The 21,974-nt window shown below is 34.4% G+C and overlaps 1 protein-coding gene across 8 annotated transcripts; it reads right to left on the bottom strand.

The window, feature by feature from the left end:
- Positions 1–1,836: 1,836 nt before the first annotated feature.
- LOC134278018 (zinc finger E-box-binding homeobox 1-like) lies at positions 1,837–21,512 on the bottom strand. 8 transcript variants are annotated; one of them, XM_062760322.1, is made up of 5 exons: positions 21,374–21,512; positions 17,219–17,352; positions 13,395–14,485; positions 12,463–12,773; positions 1,837–2,256 (listed from the first exon to the last, which is right to left on the bottom strand). In XM_062760322.1, exons 2-5 carry the CDS (start codon positions 17,345–17,347, stop codon positions 1,862–1,864), a joined length of 1,926 nt encoding a protein of 641 aa, XP_062616306.1. In that variant the 5' UTR covers positions 17,348–17,352; positions 21,374–21,512; the 3' UTR covers positions 1,837–1,861. The 8 variants fall into 8 exon arrangements, with proteins under 8 accessions (XP_062616306.1, XP_062616302.1, XP_062616303.1 ...); XM_062760318.1 differs by lacking the exon at positions 1,837–2,256 and adding an exon at positions 2,593–4,291; XM_062760319.1 differs by lacking the exon at positions 1,837–2,256 and adding an exon at positions 2,593–4,291 and having other exon boundaries at positions 12,463–12,770.
- Positions 21,513–21,974: the final 462 nt, after the last annotated feature.

The following is a 21,974-nucleotide window of genomic DNA, read 5'->3' as shown; positions in this document are numbered from 1 at the left end:
GCAATATAACAATGTGACCTTAATTTGTGCGAAAAACAAGTGAGTTTAAAAAGTATGTTGAGCTGTATATTGAAAAAGCAGCTGGCAATGACTTCAAAAAGCCTGGACTTTCATATATCGTGGAGAATAGTTTTATATAAAATTGAAAAGTCGTAAATCTTTATGCTGTTGATTTTGGTAAAATGTTGTGATTTCAAGTTTTCTGTAAACTCTTTGGAATATCCATATCTGATTTACACTATATCTCGAGTACATTGTTGCACAGTACCACTGAAGTTTCTTCTTCAATACTGTTCATATTTTAGCGAGGAGTATTAAGAAATAGGCTTGGCAGAATATTTACTGGAATCCGATATATTAGTAAGAATATATCCGATATGTTTGAAAGAATTTTTATGAAGTTTTGGAATCTAATACAATACTTTTAGTAGTTTCGGATTGCAACCAGGAAAATGTTATTTTTTTTCCTTCAACGAGGCGATTTATTAGTGATACGTATATCTTGTTTGCCAAATGCTGATCTTAAAGACCTGACAGAAATCCCTTTAAAATTTTTCTCCATCATAGAATTTTAAAGGTTTGAAAATACTTTCTATAACCTTATTTTCACCAGCGATCATGAGGGGAGAAATAATGACTTTAGAACGAGGGTTCTTAAAAAAGAAGTGTTTCCAGAAGAAAATTCAGACAGTAGGTTTCTTTCTAACTTTTTCTCTCAGATGATAAGCCACTCATAATTAATATCTTAGTTCCCTCACCTTACTGCTTTCTAGAAGTAGAAACAAGTTCAACTGAAATTAGCTCCGTGGTTTTGGAGAAGCTCAGATGAGTTGACAAGTCGACTAATAAAGGAGCAGAATAAGTGCCACTGGAATTCCTTGCGTCTGAATTCAAAAGGAGGGCACTGAGATCGGCCCTTTGGATGAGATCAAAACAGCTCCTTGTCACATTAGGCGTGGTCTAAAAAAGTCCACCACTGCTCTATAGCATACCTACTGGGTATATAGATCTAAATCTGCAGTCCTTCACCTGCAATTGGTGGTGTCCCTATACGAGTGAAAATTCTCACAGAGACATAAAACAAATTCGAATTCTCTTTACACTACGGATTTTTTGTGCTTATTTTGATCCAAAAGTTTTGGAAAGGACGTCAAAACTGTAACATGTACAAGACAAGCTGAAGAGCTTAGTCTTCCTCAAGCTTTTGGTTGACCACGTTCAAGTGCGCCAAAATACAATAATGCATAGTCAGAATTGATACTATTTCTTTTTTTTTCATTAGAAAAAAATCAGAGGCTATAATTTATTTTATAAAAATATATTTGCTTTATATGGATGAAAGTGATATGTTAAAGTTGGCTTCATATTTGGATCTAATGAAATTTAGTGGTGGTTTCGATTGCTTTGATGCCAGAATCTATAATTTTAAATACTGATAGAGATTTACAATTCTGCGCTTTAGCAAGAGATCTATATTTTGTTTTGAGCAATTTCTCAAAACGCACATTGGGATGACTTCATATCTAGTTTAAGAAAATACTTTTCTAACTACCTAATGATTAAGCGTAGTTTCATAGATAATTTATAGAGAATTTCGTTAAGGAGACATCATATGGAGAAGACATCTCGTTCTATGGACGTATCAGCGTATCTTCCATTTTGAATCTTTTTTAACCTAATTTTCAGATACACTTAAAACTATGCCATGTTTTTCTGTTCAATAAAAATTCAAAATATTATTAAATAGATTTACAATTTTTTAAACATATTTTAATTTTTTTCTTCAAATGTTACCGTTTATACACCTAGATACAAAAAATAATCTGAAAGTGAACACAGTCATACGAATATATACACTATTTTACTGCAACATGTACTTGAAATTGAGATAGGGTGTCATGAACTCGGACTCCGGTATACCAAGCTCACGATGATAATTAACAAAGCACGTCTTGTTCTTTTTGCACAGAGGGACGTCACATTTACGACATCTGTTCTGGGTGTAAATGTACCACCCTGACTTTGTCCTGGATTTCAATTTATGACAGTACACACACATTTTATTTTTCAATCCTGCATTTGGCACCAGTACGTGTTTGTCTTCTTCGGATATATCTCCATGCTGGGGTCCAAATCCCGCAATAGACTCCGAGTACGCATGTCCACTGGAGACTGGACCGGAAGTGAAACCCAAAGAATGTGCGCTGTTTCTTGGAGACAGATTATAATTGGACGGAACCCAATGGGATTTCCTACCTACAAGAATCAAAACTACGTCAACGCCAAAATACACAAAACGGGATTCTCTCTTGGAAATTCATTTTTTCATTTTCCTTTTAATGTTTTCGCAAAATTGCATTATTGGCATGACTTAACGCCATACTTGTCGTGTTTTGCAAACTGCTGAAAGAAAAAAGCATGTCCAATTATTTCAGTTTCATAATCCGATATGTTTTCTCGTACTCTTCTTAGAACTCTAATTATATCGTAACATTCAATCAATGGGTATTATTTCAGGTTTGTTTAATCATAATGGTTGTTTCCACTAGAAAGATCTTCCATTTAAAGACGTAAAACAAAACAACACAATAGTTTTTTGAACACACTTTCCTAAATTTATTGCTAAAAACAAATACAGATCCACAGAATCTTAAGTATCAACAAAACCCCTAAAACGATTACCATGTTAAATAAAGCTTTGGCAACACACTGTAAAATGCATCAAAATGGACACAGATCTTTTGATATTAGAGAAAAAAAAACTTCTAAGCAGTTGAACATGTAAAAGCTCAATACACAAAAGTGTAAAACAAAAATCGGAAAAATACCTCAAAATCTGTATAAGCTTTGTTTCACAAAAAAATCTACCACTTTATATATACATGAAAAAGTAATACTCTATGCATACAAATTACAAAATACAACGAAACCTATATGAGGACAAAAACAATACTCTAAAAATAATACTTGTCGAACAACCTGGCGTAGTTATATTTTACCACAACAAATTGTAAAAATATGGCAATGGTTTCGGTTAAAATCAATAATTGAATTAAATCAATGAAAATAATAAAAAATATTTGTATCATTATATATATGTCTCTCTTCGAGAAAAAATAATTATATATCTATAATAATAAAATAGTTTTGATATATTTTGAAAAAAAATATAAAAAGTATATTATCACTTTTTTTAGGATAATATCAATGACACTGAACAAACAGCAGGACTCACATGAGTTATAAGTATAGGGTCGTCCAAAAAACCTGACGACCAATGTTAAGTCTGACGCCATGAAAAAATGACAATAACGATTAAGTAAAATGTATGAATTAACAACCACTACGATATAAAGCATTAAAATGTGTGAGATGAAAACATAAAATCTTTGTAAGCACTTAAAATAGGTCCCGATACATAAGTATCGACTCTGTTTTCCTTTGGCGAATACAGCAGTATTGATAAAAAAAAATAAAACATGGCACAATAGCATTTCAAAGTCTGTCACAATATCCATCGGACGAAACTACCTTCTACACAGGAATATATACTATACAACACTAAGAGACGGTTTTTTTTAATGTTTCAAATATGTTCAAGCAAAAGGGATATACTCTTGCTCAGGAATGCCCAAATCTCGATGGTAGAACATGAAACAATTCTTATTTCTTTTGCACAGTGGTATTTCACACTTACGACATTGGTAGGTGGTGTAGCAATACCAACCCGATTTGGTTTTGTGTTTTACTTTCTGACAATAACTGCAGGTTTTGTACTTTCCTTCAGGTATTGGAACCAGCGCGTGCATGTGTTCTCCGAATCGATCCAATCCCGTCCGCAACTGTCCCATCGAGTTCTTGCATTCCGTTTTTACCAAATTCAGTGCCAATGGATCCGCAGTGGAAACCTCAGCCTCGTTTTGAGGGGAATGCGAGAAATCTACATCAGGGACTGCAGTGCCGGCCCCCACGTTGAACAATGGCCAATCCGTTGCCTTCATTTGAGAGATTAAAGCACGGCCGTCTGGTCCGGTGACGTTTATTGGCAAAGTAGCCAAAGACAACATGGACTGGTGAACTGACTGCATGGAAGAGAGGTACTTTTCCATGGCAGCGTAATTATCCATGTTGATCATTTTCTGCATTGACTTCCGTTTTTCTGCCTTTTCTTTGGAACGTTTCGATAATTTAGGATCAATCTTGGGGACGACAGCGCCCTCCTCCGAGCTTCCTTTGGTCTCTTCGGTCCCTTCTGCATTGGCCCCTTCTTCTTTAATGGAAATCTTGTTTGCTGTAATCAAAATGAGGATCTTATTTACAACAGATATAAAAAATCATCAAAAGATCTGCGTTCATCTCTAATTATTAACACATATCTGTAACAGCAAAGCTACAAAAATCGAAAGTAAGGAAAAAATAAAGTAAAACAGCGAGAAGGGTATAAAAAATTTATTTTTAAAAATTACAGAAATATATCATAAATCCGTCACCTTAAAACATGCCAACCCATGCAATGTTAAAAAATAATAAAAACCTCAAGACATAAAAATTGTACAATGTATAAGATCTCAACTTTTTAAAATCTTTCCACATTAACAAAATACAGGCTCAATAAATGGCAATCACAAGAAATCGTCAGTCTTATTTCGTAAAGGGAATAACATCGTACTTAGCCAATAATCGCGGATCATAATCGGTTAAGATATTTGATATTCCTTGCTCGCGATGAAAGATTTCAAAGCATCTCCTTGTCCCCCTAGCGCCGGTGCAGAGAGGAATATTACACTGTTCGCATTTGAAATGGGTGTACACACGCCATCCTTTCTTGGTTTTTGTCTTGTCCCTGTGACACTGAAAACAAACTTTGTATTTATAGTCTTCGTTTCGAACTAGTCTATGTTGAACACTGTGTAGATTTACGGCACTAGACGCCAGTCGTTGAATATTATACAGATCGTAACTGTTCGAGCGTTCGAATGGCAAGCGTTCATTGCAAGTCCGAAAACCATCTAGTGAGGCCTTCTCTCGCACAAATCCTGAAAGAAGTAATCAAAGTACTGTAAACCACCAAAGCTAGATACACCGCATTTCTTAAGTGAACCAAGGGGAAACACAAATGATTACATGATTTAAGTCAACAATGACCGTGCTTATTTTCCAAACATGTCTGTATATAGTCAGGTGTAATACTAGTATTGTCATGCACACAGCTGTTGTTTAATGAACTTAGACAATTAATTACAAGATCAGTATTTAATGATTTATTTTATATTTACAAACAATGGCAAAGCAAAAACAAACTATACATAGTTAAGACTAAAGTTACAAAGTAGGAGGAAGCAATGAACTTCGATGCGGATTTTCCCAGAAAAGATTCGGATTTTGAGTGGTACGCAACATTTCATGAAACTGCTGAAAGCACATTCGATCACCAATACAAAGACTGATGTCACAACATTCGCATTTATATGAAGATCGACAAATCCTTTTCGTTCTGTTGTCAAACCCAGAAACGTTGCTTTGAATGCGCCGTCCAAACTGTTTGCACACAAAACATGTCCTCTGCATGTGAGTCGACACAGCACGATGCGGAAGTCCGACATTTTTAATCACAAACGAGGCTGCTATGTTCCGAAGAGTCACTAAAAGTGGAAGGTCGTTATCGATGCTCGTAGGGCCTGTCCATCTATCGTCCATCATGTCCACGCCTGTAATACAGTAAAAATTGCTTATCGCGGCGTCCATTCTTTAGATATAATATTGAAACAGGTGACGAGATTTATCACCGAAAGCAAGCTTACTGCTTCATACCCCAATAGAGCGTGCCGTTCCAAGATTTACATTTGCTGCTCTATAGTTACAAAATGACCTAATCTAAAAATCTAATGTATATAGGACCTTTTTAACTCAATGTAAGTAAGAATTCATCACATTTATAACAAACAAAAATAAATTAATAAATAAAAGATTAAAAGATTATTTATTGTCACAAATAAACAGCCCAAGACATAAATTTTAAACGAGTAATAAGGAAATAATATTTATTATTGGGATAAAATACGTGGAATTAATAGAACATCAATGTATATCACAAATACATGCACCACCTTTGGTCAAATAAAAATCTGTACATGCAGTATGTCAGAAGTTCACATCATCAAATCACTGATGTCTATATTCATGTGTTTGTGATATCGTTCGAAACAATTTCGGACTTGCGGTCTACACAGACAAGCATCGCAGGCTTCACATCTGTAGTACGACTTAGTAGGCAGACCAGTGGCGGTCTTCACACCGTCCCATTTACAAACCACACAGGCTTTATTCGTTGACCCTTGGACTTGGACCATCATGTGTCGGGATTCGTAACTTGCTGGCAGCGCGGACGTGTCGGAGGTATGTCGGGATTTCGAAGGTTCCTCTTTTTTCCATAATCGCATTGGCCAATATTTTCCGGATCTCACATCCGATCCTGTAACGTTAAATGTCTCTTCGTATCTCACACGCTCTGGAAAAAATATACATGTCCGTGCTTTAGTAAAATCCTAATAGGTGGAGAGGACAGAAAGCAGTATAGAGAGAAAATCAATACAGAAGATGCATCTCTTGAAAATAACTCGTCAAAAAGTATAAAAACACGGACAAAATCAATTAAAGGTTTTGAAAATTTAATGACAAGAGAAAATACAGCGAACAACATTCTTTTAACAAAACACGTCCATCTTAATCTTTCACCATATGTTTAAAATAATTTTCACTTTAGAAAATTCATTTATAAACAAATTTGGTTTCACAGAAGTTACGATTCCTTGTCCTACTTGGGTACTCGCGATTGCGCACAGCGATGCGTTTTTAAGTCCTTTTTGTGTTTATATCCTTTGCCACACTCCACACATTCGAAAGGTCTGTCATCTGAATGTACTCTTTGGTGAATAGAAAGCATGTTCTGAGTCGGAAATATCTTTTCACAAACATTACACGAAAAGCACCGATCTGGCGAGCCATGTTTCTGTTTCATATGGTTATCATAGCCAAGTTTGGATGTGAAGCCCTTGTGACAGATATTACAAGAGAAGAGAATAGCCCGCCTTGTTGGTATGGAGTACAAGGGATCGGTGTACGGATAATAAATAGAAGTCTTTTCAGCTTGCAGATGTTTAGGCGCTCCTCCCCACTGGGTTTCGCTCCTAACATCTGACTTATCGCGTGGAAATGTCTGCAATCTCGGAAGATTCCCTACAAGGATAGGAAAACTGGTCAAAAACCTGCCATCATCATATATCGCTTTTCTACAGGCTAAGTTCAGGAGCACTGGAGGGACTGGCTTGTAATACATGTAAAACGAATTCTTATCAACACGTCATTTTTAATGTAGTGTTAAAAAGAATAATTGAAAAACAAGATATAATTTTATTTACATCAACAACGGTAACAATAGGCTATATACGTCACATACGTTTACATTCATATTATGAAAACTGTTCACAATTTTAAAGTTTTAAAGGTTTTGTCTACTCTTTCATATTCATAATTCGGTAACAACGATGACTTTTCACATGGTAGTCGTGCTTAAATCGCTTTCCACAATATTTACACTGATATTCTCTAAGGTCTGAATGCATTTTGAGGTGTCGGTTCAAATGATACGGCGACTTGAACATTTTGAAGCAAATTTCACAGGTATGTCTCTCAATGTAGGCGTGAATATTTTTCAAATGATTGCGCAGGTCCATTTTGAAATCAAAACTAGCTTTGCATATGTGGCATTCAAATCCTCCCTTGTTGGATGAAAGACAAGCTTCATGTTGTTTGACCGAAGTCTGGTAATGTTCATCACTTTTTTGTGCACTCTTTACTTCAGAATGAACGTTTTCCTCAATTTTACCATGGAAAAATATCTCTGCAAATTAACCACAAGGAACACTGTATTTCAACCTCAGAGAAAATGTCATCAAAACTTAATTATACAAAGGACAGCTGTATATTCAGAAAACCTTGCATGCAAGCCTTTTATACATCAAAATACATTCCTTTTCAAAGTCTCTTATTTTAGTTTACTAAATAGCCAATCAAGATACACTGACATGGGGATCTCCAATTGACCCCTTTTTAAAATTATTAAGCAAAATACCCAACCCTTGGTTTAGGAGACGCGCACAAACAAAATAACCCAGATAAAATCATTTTTAAAAAAGCTTCTTGTCTACAGAACTTACATTCTACTTATTTGATATTGTGGTGTGTGGTGGTGGTGGTGGTGGGGGGGGGGGGGAGTGGCTGAGGGCACTAAAAATCTGAATATGCATTTTTACCTCATAATATTTCTACACTGAAAGAATCTATGAAACATACAAATAATTCAAAACTCTATCTCTCTAAACTCTAAAGACTTTGGCTTGAAAATTTTATTCTTTTGAACTCTTAAAAACATACTATGATATTTTCATCAATGTAACACATAACTAACTTCCAAATAAAGACCATATTTCAGTGTCTGGTCTGTGTCATGAAGTTGTTAAATCTCAGATTATATGTATGTAAAGTACATGTGTACATTTTCATTATCCTGCACAAGGTGATTATATATAGCTATAAGCTGATTGACCCCTTTTTTGTTATGAATGTTCGGTTAATGATAGTCAGAAAATTCACATAGATCACAAAATTTATATCATTGCGGAGTAGGTCCGACAGCAGGCAGTATTTTAGAAATGACAGATGTGGACATTGGCTAAGAAAAACCAGGCAGCCCATGCACGATGTATGACAGAGGCATATGCATTTGTCTTAAACTATGAAATATGACTACATGTACCTACCGGGGTAAGCATACTTCCATACTTAGAAACACAATTTGTGTCAAGGCTAACTACATGTTAGATAGGAACCACTTTTCCCAACTGACTCTGAAGTTTGATGCTCACATTGAAAATATATATTGAAGCTGCTGATTCTACAATGCTTTTAAATGCAATTTGTAAATTGTCATCTTTCATCTACTGACCCAGTGGTTATTGAAAAGAAGCTGAAAATGTGAAAAGTTAAGAGACGGACAGACGGACAAACAGACAGACTGCAGACAATGGGTGATCAGAAAAGTTCACTTGATTTTTCAGCTCAGGTGAGCTAAAAAAAAAAAAGATACACTTAAGTATTAATTACCTAAAAAAATTACTAATACAAATTACAATGAAAAAAAAAATCAGCTGCTATATAACAATCACCTGTGCAAACATACATGTTCCATAGCATATTTCCATGTATTCTCAGAAAACAATGTTAGGTCACAAACTGGGAATATTACCTTTTCAATTCCTTCAGGGTCATCTTCTAGTCTTTCACAAACAACACGATTGAAAAAGGAGCAGAATTATTTTCCATTCTTTTTAGGGTGTGTCTTTTACTTTTGTTTATCATCAAATTGTTTAAGACATTCAACTCACACTCATTCTTAAAGCCTTTCATTTAGATCAGATTTTTAAACACATGTATAGTTTCATTAACACATTTTTTTTGTCATGGTCAATACAAAATAAATTTTACTTATTTAATCATATTTATATACATCATTAAATTTATGTTACTTATAATTTATTTTCATTTGTGGCATTGAATGAATAAAGACTATATGTATTATAATATATGTTTTATTTTTCCTCCATAAACTGTCATATAGTCATACATGAGTTTTTCAACACAATACCAGACTGATAGATTGCTGGTACAATACAGTAACTTTTACAAATACTCACTACTGAATAAACCATCAGTTACAATAAATAGAAATTAGAATGTGCTGTAAGTCACAGCTAAAACCGAAATTTAACAAACTCATCGCCGTTTGTCATGTAGGAGGAGACATGAGAAATTGCGTAAAAGCAAGAGTCTAACCACAACGGAAAATATATTTCTTCGTAATGTTTTAATCCACAAACCCACATTTTTTACTTAATACATTTGAGAATTTGCTTTATTTTTAGCTTTACAATCATTTTTTTACCATAAAAAAAAGATAAACAAGAAACATAGCCAAGTCCCAGGACTTTGGTGAATTCAAAGGTTAACCCCTCTCTTGAGGAATTTTGAACCCCTGATTAAATTTAATATTATTCTATTAAAAATAATTTATAACTATAAACTGTGTACAAGATGTCCTGTCTTTATTAATTTACATGTTCTCAACTTGACATACATTAGTTCTCAGGAAATCCAAAACATACAAAGAAGAAGTACTTGCTACTCCATGGTAAATCATGGTAACAAAGGTTAGACATCCCTCTCCTTTTTTCCATGTATAAAATGAAACACTTTTAGGCTGTACTTTCCAATTATTTTTTTTGATGTAACATAAAATTGATAAATTAAGAAAACTGCTTGTAAATAATTACTAAAAATACACTTTTTGCTTAATTTGCTTCTTGTCTTGTACACAGCTTTCTGACAATGCTTTAGCAAACAAATGTGAACACATTTAACACATTGTTTGATCTACTTAGCATATAATGATGTGTTTTATGTAACAAATATTGAAACACTCTATCCAGTTACCAAGAAGTGTGACTTATATCATGAAGTTGACAACTATTATCACATTATTATCACAAGCCATAGGATTAATGTGCACCCATTCCTGTAGACTCCATTATTGTATCAAGTGAAATAAATAAAACAGGTGAAGTTACCAAACAAATTTATATATAGAGTATAAGACACAGCCCCCCTGGGTCCCCCCTGAATTGCAGGGGTGGGATCAGGTGTCTAGGAGGAGTTAGCGTCCCCTCTTGACTGATCACACCCACCATGAGGTCTCTGTATTGAACTTGTTGACTGAATTAGTTCACTTGTATATGGTAATCAGTGTTTTCCCTACCGTAATATTTAAATAAAAATTTGTTGTAAGGTCCACAGAGATTTTGATTATAAAAATCAGTCCCTAGCCTGTTCAGCTGATCTCTAACCTTTTACTTTGAAATAAAGGGAAAATACTGGGTAATATTTACACAATGGTGCATTAATTTTTAACCCATGAAATCATGAGGGTTTTCTTGTTGTTGTTTTTGTTAATTTGTAATAGTAGAGCCCATCCTTTATCAAAATAAACTGACTTTACTTTAAAGTACATGCAGTTAAATGCCCATATAAATTAATCAATGATCACTGACAATAAAATCAATGTGTAGTGGGAAAGAAGTAGCCATGTAAATCTATAAATATACAAAAATTTCTACTCAGAAAGTGTTTTTATTTCAGTAGAGAAATTTATAGCAAGAGTTATTTGTTTGGATTTCTTTTTAAAATAGCTTAGATTAACAATCTAGATCTTTAAGTATTCGAGGAGAATGGTCTAATTCTACTTACATGACTAAATGCCATGTTCAATAGATTGGAAGCACTTCAATACCTAAAGCTTGCAACAATATTTTGTCACTTTCATTTTAAGCAAAAAATATCCAAAAAGAGATACATAAAAAGATGTCACACTTTTTAGGTACACTTCTACAAGTTTAACATACAATCATTCATGTCTAATTTTATGCTAATTCTATGCAGTGATGCAGATATCAAGGATTTAATTATCTGTTGAAATTCAGTCTTTTTCTAATAAAACTGTATGATATCTAAATATACAATTATATTATTTACTAAGTTTTAAAACTAGAAATGTATTGTGTTAAGATATGTATATTAAAATTTTAATACATCAAATTATTCCTACACATATATTGTCTTCTTTTGTAGAATTGACCCCCCCCCCCTACCAAATCTTTACTTAGTTTCCTCAGCAAGTGTATTTTTTCTCTGACAGGCATCAATATTGCAATCTAATTTGTTTGAAACTGACATTCCAAAGCCACATGGGACTGTTTGAAACTGTTGAAAAGTAACCAAAGTAACAAGATCAAGAGTAAATTCGATGATTTATCAGGAAACATCATGCTTTTTATGTTGAATGCAATTATATGAAAAAATAATACCTAAAGCAATCCAACCCCTTGAAAAATTCAGTAAATAGGTTTTTACAATGCCTGTAGATCTGTAGATCTCTGTCTGTCCAGATTTTCCCATGAAGGAAAAAGTTTAGCTAAAATTTTCATGAGTAGCCATCAGAAAAACGGGATCTTTTCAAAAACAGCTTATTTAACATAGACTCAAGGAGAAATTTTGCTTGCCCAAATGTTGCCAAATATCTATGCATCAGACCCTTGTTGAAATTCCTTGATATCTGCTTTGTTGGAGATTTGATGTTCAGAAATGTATGTTTTCGCCCAATTTTTTCTCAGTAAGTTTTTTAAGCAATTTATTTTAAAATTCCAAGTACCTGAGAATTTCATTAAAAAATCATAATCATTTAAAACTTTTGCCAAAACATAAAGTCAAAATCACATATTGACAAAAAAAAAAAAATCACACATTTCTTGAACAACAAATTCCCATTATACAATAGAAAGAAGAGGTACCCACCTTTATACTGCGCCTGTCCCCCTGGGGGATATACCCAGGAATTAGACTGATCCCCGCTGACATTGCTGTCCTCGTTAGACATCCACTCCCCCTGTGGGTCCCCCTCCTCTAAGTCAACATGCTCCGCCCTCTGAACTCGAATAGACTCCGATCCTCCCCCTGCCACATTGATGTACATCTCCATGGCAGCTGCCTCTTCATCATCAGATTCTATTTTAACTATGGTGAGATCTGCACTTGTTTTGTCAGGGGATGGAGGCTTTGAGGGTTTCTGCTGGGTTACTTCTGGTGTTTCTCTAGCATTAATGCTACTGGAATAAAAAAGAGGAAAAGACTCGTTGATACAGAATTTCGACAGTCTAACCATAAATTATAATTATTACCTAATTCTCTCTCCAGCTGTTTTGGGTAAACGTTATACAAGAGGCCCACGGGCCTTATAGGTCACCTGAGTATCTTGTAAATAAGAATAAATGCATTTTCACCATATAATCAATGGTGGGGGCCATTTCACAATTTTAGAAGCATTAATGCTACTGGAATAAAAGAAGCAGAAGAAGATTTTCAAAAAATAATGATTTTCACTATATAATCCATAGTAATACCAGATACAGAATTTTTTGAAAGAGGCGACAGTGCTTAGTTAGTTTATTTGATACCCTGAAGCAGAGAAGAAGATTTTCAAAGAATAAATGCATTTTCACTATATAATCAATAGAGCCCCGCCCTAACACCAGAACCCCTGACCCTGGGGCCATAAAATACAATTTTGAAAGAGGCACTCTTGCTCAACATAAGTATGTACTACTTATTTATTACCTAATTCTCTCTCCAGCTGTTTTGGGTAAACGTTATATAACCAAAAGCTACCCAACTGGTGAATGTAAACAGATAAAATACAATTTTTTTAAAAAAAAGAAGACAGAACTAACCCAGTATCTGATATGGACTCTGCATCATTTGTGTTAGTGGACAGTTCTGTGTTCTGTTGTGGTGGCTGCAAACTCTGGCTCTCACTGCCTGCTGCAAAAGGCTTGTGTGCTGATGGCTCTGGTCTGACTTGTGGAGAACTACGATTGCTGAAGTGTGGGGATGATGGAGACATGCCGGGTGAACTACTGACTTGTAACTTGTCATTCACGACTGGTGTGGTAGTATGGCTGGATGGTTTGGGTGCTGGCTGAGAATTTGTAGACTTTCCGTTTTCGGTGGTGGTGTGGGTTTGATTAGCGGGTGCTACTCGGCTTTGTAATGGCATACTGTTTCGAGATCTTGGTTCCGGTCTGGCCTGTTCTGAGGCCACATCAACAATTTGTAGGTTTGTACTGTTACTTATTTTGCTGGCCACGGCAATGGAGACACTTTTCTGAGACAGACGCTGGTCTTTGTTTGACCGATCACCACTAGAATCGGGAGGGTCAGTCTGAATCAACTCCAGACTATCCTCTACAATGTCAATCACTCCTGGCTGCTGGGATCCCTGTCCTCCTCTGGCATGGTAGGGCATTCCTAACTTTGGGACTCGATCCCAGGGATCTGGAGCCACGTGACTGTAGCTGCTGGCCATTGATGCAGCATCGTCAGCATGCATGTCCTGTGTCCTCTGTCGCTTACCTCCAGGACTGGGAGGCTGAGGGAAATCTGAAGTCCTCTTGGTGGTTCTCTCCTGCACTGTCTTCTGCATCTCTGATGACCTCACATGCTTAAACTCCACCATGTCATGAAAAGTGTACTTATACTGATCATTAGCAGACATATGTCCTGTTTTGGAGCTCAAACATTTGTTAAAGTCTGCACAACACTTGATAACGTTATCCACTTGTAACAAGCGTGCAATCTTTTCTACGTCGCGGCAGTTCTGTTCCGTTAACATCATGAACCCCTCGTAGAGATACTGTAGAAATGTCTGGACGGACTCCTGTTTGATGTCCGCGGCCAGGCGGACCTCCAGGTGAGATCCCACTGCGGCGTTCTCCATGGACTGTAACATGGGGCAGGCAGCCACTAGTACCACACGATGAGCCTGAAAATTATCACAACAAAGTTCTGTCAAAACATTCAGATATCACTAATATTTAAATGCCACTAGTACCACACGATGAAAATGATAGTTCCACTACATTTGAAAATTTTATCATGGGCTTTTACTCATGAAAATCCTGTTGAGTTTTAAGAAAACAAGAAAATTATCACAACAAAGTTCTGTCAAAACATTCAGATATCACTGATATTTAAATACAAATCCATAATAGATAATACAATTTTTTTATTTTGCTTCATAGCCCCTCATAAACTTTTATTATATTTTGATGAAAATGATAGTTCCACTACATTTGATGAATAGTTTTTTCATGGGCTTTTACCATCATGATAGATGAATCCTGTTGTGTTTCAAGAAAATAATTTAACTAATGCCTCTTCGTGGGAATCAAATTGTGAAGAACAGCTAGCTTATCTTAAAATATCAGCTTTTTGGCTTGACAAACTTCTGTCAACAAGGATAGATGAATACTTTGATTAAGTCACGTGGCAGTTTCACTCGATCAGAGATTGCCATAATGGTTTTCTCCTTTTATCTACTTATCAGATATTTTGATATAAAATTAGTTCCGTGACTTCAAGTACAATCTTATCTACCATGATAAGTGAAGAGTGTACAATGCATAAGGCAAGAGTCTTTGGAATTAGCAATGTATTTCATTAAAATAAAATTGGCCCATTTTAATTTTGGTGTATGTATACGGTAGTTTGTACCATTCAGAGGGCAGAGCATGGTTTCTCTGTCATTCCAACTTTTTCTTGGTGTCTGTTTTTCTTTCAGTTTTTAACACTGTGTTATGAAAAATATAATTTTACTCCCCATTTTTTTTTCCTTTTCCAAAAAAAATTTGACACAATTACTCTTAATCAGACCTTAATGTCCATTAAAAGAATTAGTACCGGTAATAAAAAAACAAAATTCACTACTTAAATCTTTGTTATTTGTCTTTTAATTACCTTCACTGAAATTTACCTTTATTGTATGCAGTGTACAGTGTAATTAATGAGCAATTTACATGTTGAGTCATAACTAGGTACATATGGAGAGACAAGGTGTATTATGTGGATAACATGCAGAATATCAGGAAATTAATCAAAACCTCAACTTGTCACAGTCCTTTTCGTTTTCTGCACAACGTATTGATTTATTCTATCCTAACATACATGTATACGCTGCACGCTTAATTAGCATGATCACATTGTCATGTATGTTGATGCAACTCTGAATAAATTGACATTTTGCCTCGGAGGGAGGAAAAAACCAATAAAGTAGTTAACAACATGTAGACATGTACCAACACAAAATAAATCAGCTGTGTCTAGGTGCACTACATGGATCCAAGTCTACAGATGAATAATTAACATTTACCGAACTACATGTAAATTTAGTCATTAATGTTCCAACATAAAACTGATTTCTTTACACCGAGTGACACGGACGTCTTTTGTGGGAGTGATGATATATGCTACAAAATTTAGAATGATTTCTTTGTCAATGAATTTACATGTCAACTAGGTTTAGAGTAAAGGTGAAAAAATAATTACAAAATCTACCTATTTTTCAAAACTATGTTCCTTGTATTATTTGTGTTGAGTCAGGTGTTTGTCAAATTTTTGTGAACAAGCCTCTACAGTTTACAAAAAGCTTATGTTTTATTGTGCAATTCTAATGAAATGAATCACTATCTTTATAAACACAACTGATTGGTTTTTGGTTTTTTTCCGGGAGGGGGGGGGGGGAATAACAAATTATTTCTTTACCAATAAGAACAGGAATATGGCAAGTTTGTTTTAATTTTGGCATAAAAAAGCAAGGCTGTGATTAGAAAATGAAAATCAATTTTAACTTTAAAAATAAACTGAAAATCTTTTTTGTATTTTTATTCATAAAGTTAAAAAAATTGCCAGCTTTTTGAGATAGGTTTAATCAAATTAATGTATGTGGCACAGCCTCAAATCCCCTTCACTCTTCCCATATGAAATCACACTATAATTCTTATTAGTCACCCGTCCCCTACCAGTGAAACCAAAGGGGATTATAGGTTTCCTCTGAGTCTGTCCTTCCGTCCGCCTAGCTGTCCGTCCCTCTGTTTGTCAGTCTGCCCCGCTTGGTTTTCCGCACTTTTTTTTCTAAACGCTTGCAGCCATTTTAAATTTTTTTTTTTTTTTTTTTTTTGAGATTTTCCCTATATACTCATATGTAAAACTTTGATCGGCCATATTAAGCTGATTTTTGGTATGTAAGTGTATCTTGAGTTTTAAAGATTAAGTTTGAATTTTGTTCCGCTTCACTGATTGTTGATAGAATTATGACGTTTCTAATTTTTTATAATTGGGATTATGATCGGGTTGGTGATGCACTAAATTAATATTCTAAAACAAGCTTGTATCCTAAAGAGAAAAGGAAAAACTGGTAGAGGACATGTATTGCTTTTGCAATACTCTCAGAATGCTTGTTACATTTTTTGTTCTTTTTTTTCAAATAATTTTACTTTTTGTTTTTCTGCTTTCATTTCTTAGACATTATTTTCTAAATGGTCTGCTAAAAATACAGTTGTTTAATACATAATGTGTTAAAGCAGAAATTTGTAGCAAAAGTCAAATAATTCTGCTGAAAAGTGTTGAAGCTTGACTTGTGGACACATCCTTGCTAAATAAACACATGTATATAATTTTTTTCATGACAAGACAATATTATTTTGAAAATAACCACTACCTTTGTGACAACAGCTCCAGACCGGATAATGGCATCACATAGCACCTGGCTCTTCCACATGGTGGCTAGCTGACATAGCAGTGAACTGGAGTGAATCTGGTTTGTGTAAAACTTCTGGTAACAATTCATGGTGACTGCAACGAAAAAAAAAGATCTCCCTCAAACCTTTTTTAATGTTTACATTTCATAAATTTTAAAAGTAATAAAATATTTCTTTCAAATAATTCCTGGTTATAAAGTAATTCATGCTTTTTCATTTTTTAAAAGTATTGTGAACTTAACCATGTTAACAAAAAAATACATAACATTTATCAGTCTTCGCGAAAAAGAAAAATTGCCACAGGACATTTGGACAGACAGTTAACACAATTTCACAGGACCAAACAAATTTTCACCGGTCCAAAATTGTTATCATATAATGATCATAATGATGTTACTTCATAGCATATGAAACAATAAACAGATATTACATTAAAAGATTAACTGATATGTTTCCTTTTCTTCCCTGGCAGGGTCCCATCGAAAATATTTTAAAGACATCGTGGCGGAAGTAGGTTTTACTACAATCACAATCAACAATACGTTTTTAATAATGTGTTTTGGTATTAGTTAAAGCGTCTATATGATGAAATATAAAATTTAAAACCCAACCAAAACAAACCTCAGAAATGCAAATGTGACCGCACTTATTAAAACGTCATTTGTTCATTTGTTATTACTCTTGAGTTGGGCTAGTAAAATTTCGTTTGGGCTACCAAATTTTATATTTTCACTTGCCCTACGGTGCTTTTGCGCGATAGACTGATTTATATAACTAAGCAAAATTGTTCACTCTGGCACTTTACTTTAAGCTTTTTAGCAGTAAACACAAACATGTTTTGTATTTTCTTTCAAAAAATAAATTAACACTTAATAAAATTGGGTATCAATTCTTTTAAATTTCTAGAAAAATACATGTCATTGTCATTATGTCCTAAATCTCCAAAAATATCTATGCCAACTAACAGTAGAAAAAAATTCATTCATTTAGCTATTCTTTTACTACATAATAGCATACGATACATCATAATTTTGCCTGTACTGACTCTTCATCATTGCTTAATGCTAAGTCATGCACTCTAAAATCTTTTTATCTTTATCAGTGTGATTTTATTCATTTTTTGAAAGATGTCATTTTTAATTCTAATACCCAAACTGAAGAGTTTTCCTCCTTCTAAATATTATATTCCACAAGAGATTCAAGAAAAGAGTTTTATCCACTACAAATTACACGAAGTGATCTGATGTTCAAGATCAAACATCCTTATGTCATTCATGATTGACTGATGAAGTCTGCAGTTGCAGAAAGTAATCAGATCTGAATGGACAAAAACAATTATTATAACTATAACGAGCCTATGCAAAGAGGATTCGATGGGCCATTTGTTTTGTATAGGCCACTTTAGCAGTTAAATATAATTTTTTTTCTGGACGTTTTAATTTTTCATCAGCAAATTGCAGATGGCAATCTGAAATCCTGTCCTAGCAGGGGTCTAGAATTTTTTTATAACTCACTTGCCCAAGGGCAAGTGATACAATAAATTTCACTTGGCCGCCTAAAAAATTCACTTGCAAAAAAAAAAAAACATGAAACAATCAAGTTTTAAGATTTTATTGACATTATGTTTATAAATCCATTTACAGGCTAACAATTTTCCCATGGTTCAAATATGTTTTGACCTCAAGAAAATTTTCTTACATCTTGATTTTAAAAAATTTATATATTGCTATTTATATCTTTTCTGATATAAAGCATACAGATCATAAGGTTGACATGTATTCAGATACAAGAGGCCCAGGGGCCACAGCTATATTGCATTGGCGTTCATTTTTGAACAAACTAGAATTTACACTACCTGAGGATGATTCCATATATATATATATATCACTAATAATAGCTTTGAAGTACTTGAAAAGAAGATTTTAAAATTACCTATATATTCCCTATTTTCAACTTGGGTTTTTGGCCCCAAATATGCCACGGGGGTTTTGATTATATTGAATTTTTTATCTGAGGATGATTCCACAATGGAATACATCTTTCCTGGCCCAGTGGATCTTCAGAAGGATTTTTAAAGATATTGGCTATATATATTCCTATGTAAAACTTGTGGCCATTTTGGTATTTGCCCCGGGGGTCATGACTTGAAAAAATTGACATCTATCTATGTGGATGTTCCACATGTGTGTCATCTTTCCTGGCCCAGTGGTTCTGGAAAGAAATTTTTAAAGATTTTTCATATATATTCCTATTAAAAATTGCTTTATTTGTAAATTGCAAGTACATGATTCTACAACAAACTTGAATCTACACTACCTGAGGATGATTCCACATGAGTTTCATCTTTCCTGGCCCAGTGGTTCTGGAGAAGAAGATTTTTTACAGCAATATATTCCTATGTAAAACTTGGGTCAGCCATTTTGGCCCCATCCTTGCCCCATCATGATTTGAACAAACTTGAATCTACACTATTGGGATGATTCCACATGAGTTTCAATTATGTCCTGGCCTATTATTCTTGGCAAAAAATTTTTAAAAATTTTCCTATATATTCCTATGTAAAACTAGGGTCGGCCATTTTGGCCCCACCCTTGCCCCGGGGTTCATGATTTGAACAAATTTGAATCTACACTACCTGAGGATGATTCCACATGAGTTTCATCTTTCCTGGCCCAGTGGTTCTGGAGAAGAAGATTTTTTAAAGATTTTTCTTTATATTCCTATGTAAAACTTGGGTTGGCATTTTTATAAACCCTTGCCCCGTGGGTCATGATTAAAATTTTTTACACAACATGAGGATAATTCCACATGAGATTTTTTCCTGGCCTTGTGGTTCTGGAGAAGAAGATTTTTAAAGATTTTTATATATTCCTATGTAAAACTGTATCTTTATTTTTATTGCTATAGGGGTCATGAACAAGAATTTTCAATATAAGGAATTTTTTTCATTTTTGGCCCATCAGTTCTATATGAAGATTTTTTAAAAATGCCATTAATTTTTAACAAATTTATGATTATCTCCCCTTGGAAAAGGATGGCCCTATTTTTTGATCCCCTTTATAAGGATACTTTGTGCCAAGTTTGGTTCAAATATGGTTAACAAAAATGAAAATGTGAAAAGTTTACGACAACGACAACAACAACGACAGACGCCGGACAAATTTTGATCAGAAAACCTCACTTTGAGCTAATAAAATGTAGTGACCTAAAAAAAGAGCACTACTTGTTCTTCTGTAGATTAAAAGAGCACATTGTTCGTATCAATACTAGCAGCAGCAGCCTGCTCTATAACTTTCTTTGTCTCCATTTTCTCCCTTGTGTGTGTCAAACTATAATAACATGGTCGAACCTTATCTATTTCAAGGAGTAACCAAACCCTTATATAAAAAAACAAATCTAACCAAAAATCGAGATGGTGATATATAAGCAAATTGAATATTGAATCGAACAATTATATTGAACAGTGTCCATATTTCAGTGAATCATTTCAGCCCTAATATATTGTACTTCACCTATAAATCATTGTATCTCAACCAATTATTTAGAAATAATTCAGCTAAAGTGAATGTGTTCAAAAGATTTCACAAGTTGATGCACATACCATTTTTTTTTTTAAATAAAAAAATTATATGTCAACCCCTTGAGTTTTTATATTTGGATGAAAAATAAGTTTGTTATACATGAAGTTGACAAAGATTTTTTTTTTAATTAATTTATTTATTTTTTTTTTTGCGTAACCTGTATATTATAGGAAGGTTGAACCTATAATGCTATGAGCCTATACTCAAAGAACTGGGCGACCTTTGCTTCCATTAGATCCGCCACTGTAAACATTTCATAATGAGCTCAAGGCGTAATTTAGTTTACCAGATGAAAAAAAAAACGACATTTCTCATAATTGGCTTAAAAAGTAAAAACTGTCGCTTTTTCATTGATAATTATGATGGAAAGCCAGGCATGGTTTAATCTCTAATGGATTCACTGGGCTGTAAACAAACAATAGACCGTATTGCGAACATGCCCGACCGAATCCGTTTAAGAAGATAAATTAACCAGAAATGTCTCCATTTCATATGATAACGTCCTTATTTTTTCAATCTCAGTAAAATACAAACCTTATGAATAAAGATGAAGAATGTCAAGATGCTATGTGAAATGAAATTCTAACAAATAGTGTGACAGGAAGTGCAGTTTTCCACCATTGTTCATCAACTCAACCGAATGCGCATTCTTAATGCGCATGTTCTTTGTCGTTGGTACATGGGGGACCTTGAGGGGTACATGTAACAAGTCACGTCCACATGTACTTATATCCAATGGCATTTTTTTTGTTGAATGTAACGAACTTATAGCTCCCTATTAACTGGATTTTTTTCATAATTCAAATGGAAGATGTAAGGTTCTGACAAGTGTTTCTAACCAACTCGCTATGTAAACTGTTAAACTCTTAATTGAGAGAGAGATAGATAGAGGGGGGGGGGGGTTGTAAGTTTAGCCATCACAACTTTTGAAAATAGGGGGGGGGGGTCCGAGAAAAAAAAATCAACTTACATAAAATGATAAAAGACAGGCCAATAAAATACAACAGTGAAAATTTCCAATTTGGAAAATCCTATTTCGTAAAAAAAGAGGGAGGGGGTAGGTTCTTATTCTTTTTAGAGAATTGGACAGGCTTTCGCGAAAGCTGTCTACTTCTCTAAAAAGAACAGGTAGGTT

The sequence above is a fragment of the Saccostrea cucullata genome, unplaced genomic scaffold (genome assembly GCF_032062105.1).
Source record: "Saccostrea cucullata isolate Sc308-1 unplaced genomic scaffold, CSIRO_AGI_Scuc_v1 ctg458, whole genome shotgun sequence".
Classification (NCBI taxonomy): Eukaryota; Metazoa; Mollusca; class Bivalvia; order Ostreida; family Ostreidae; genus Saccostrea; species Saccostrea cuccullata.
Note: the sequence above shows the minus strand (reverse complement) of the source record. Positions and strands in the feature narration are given on the sequence as shown.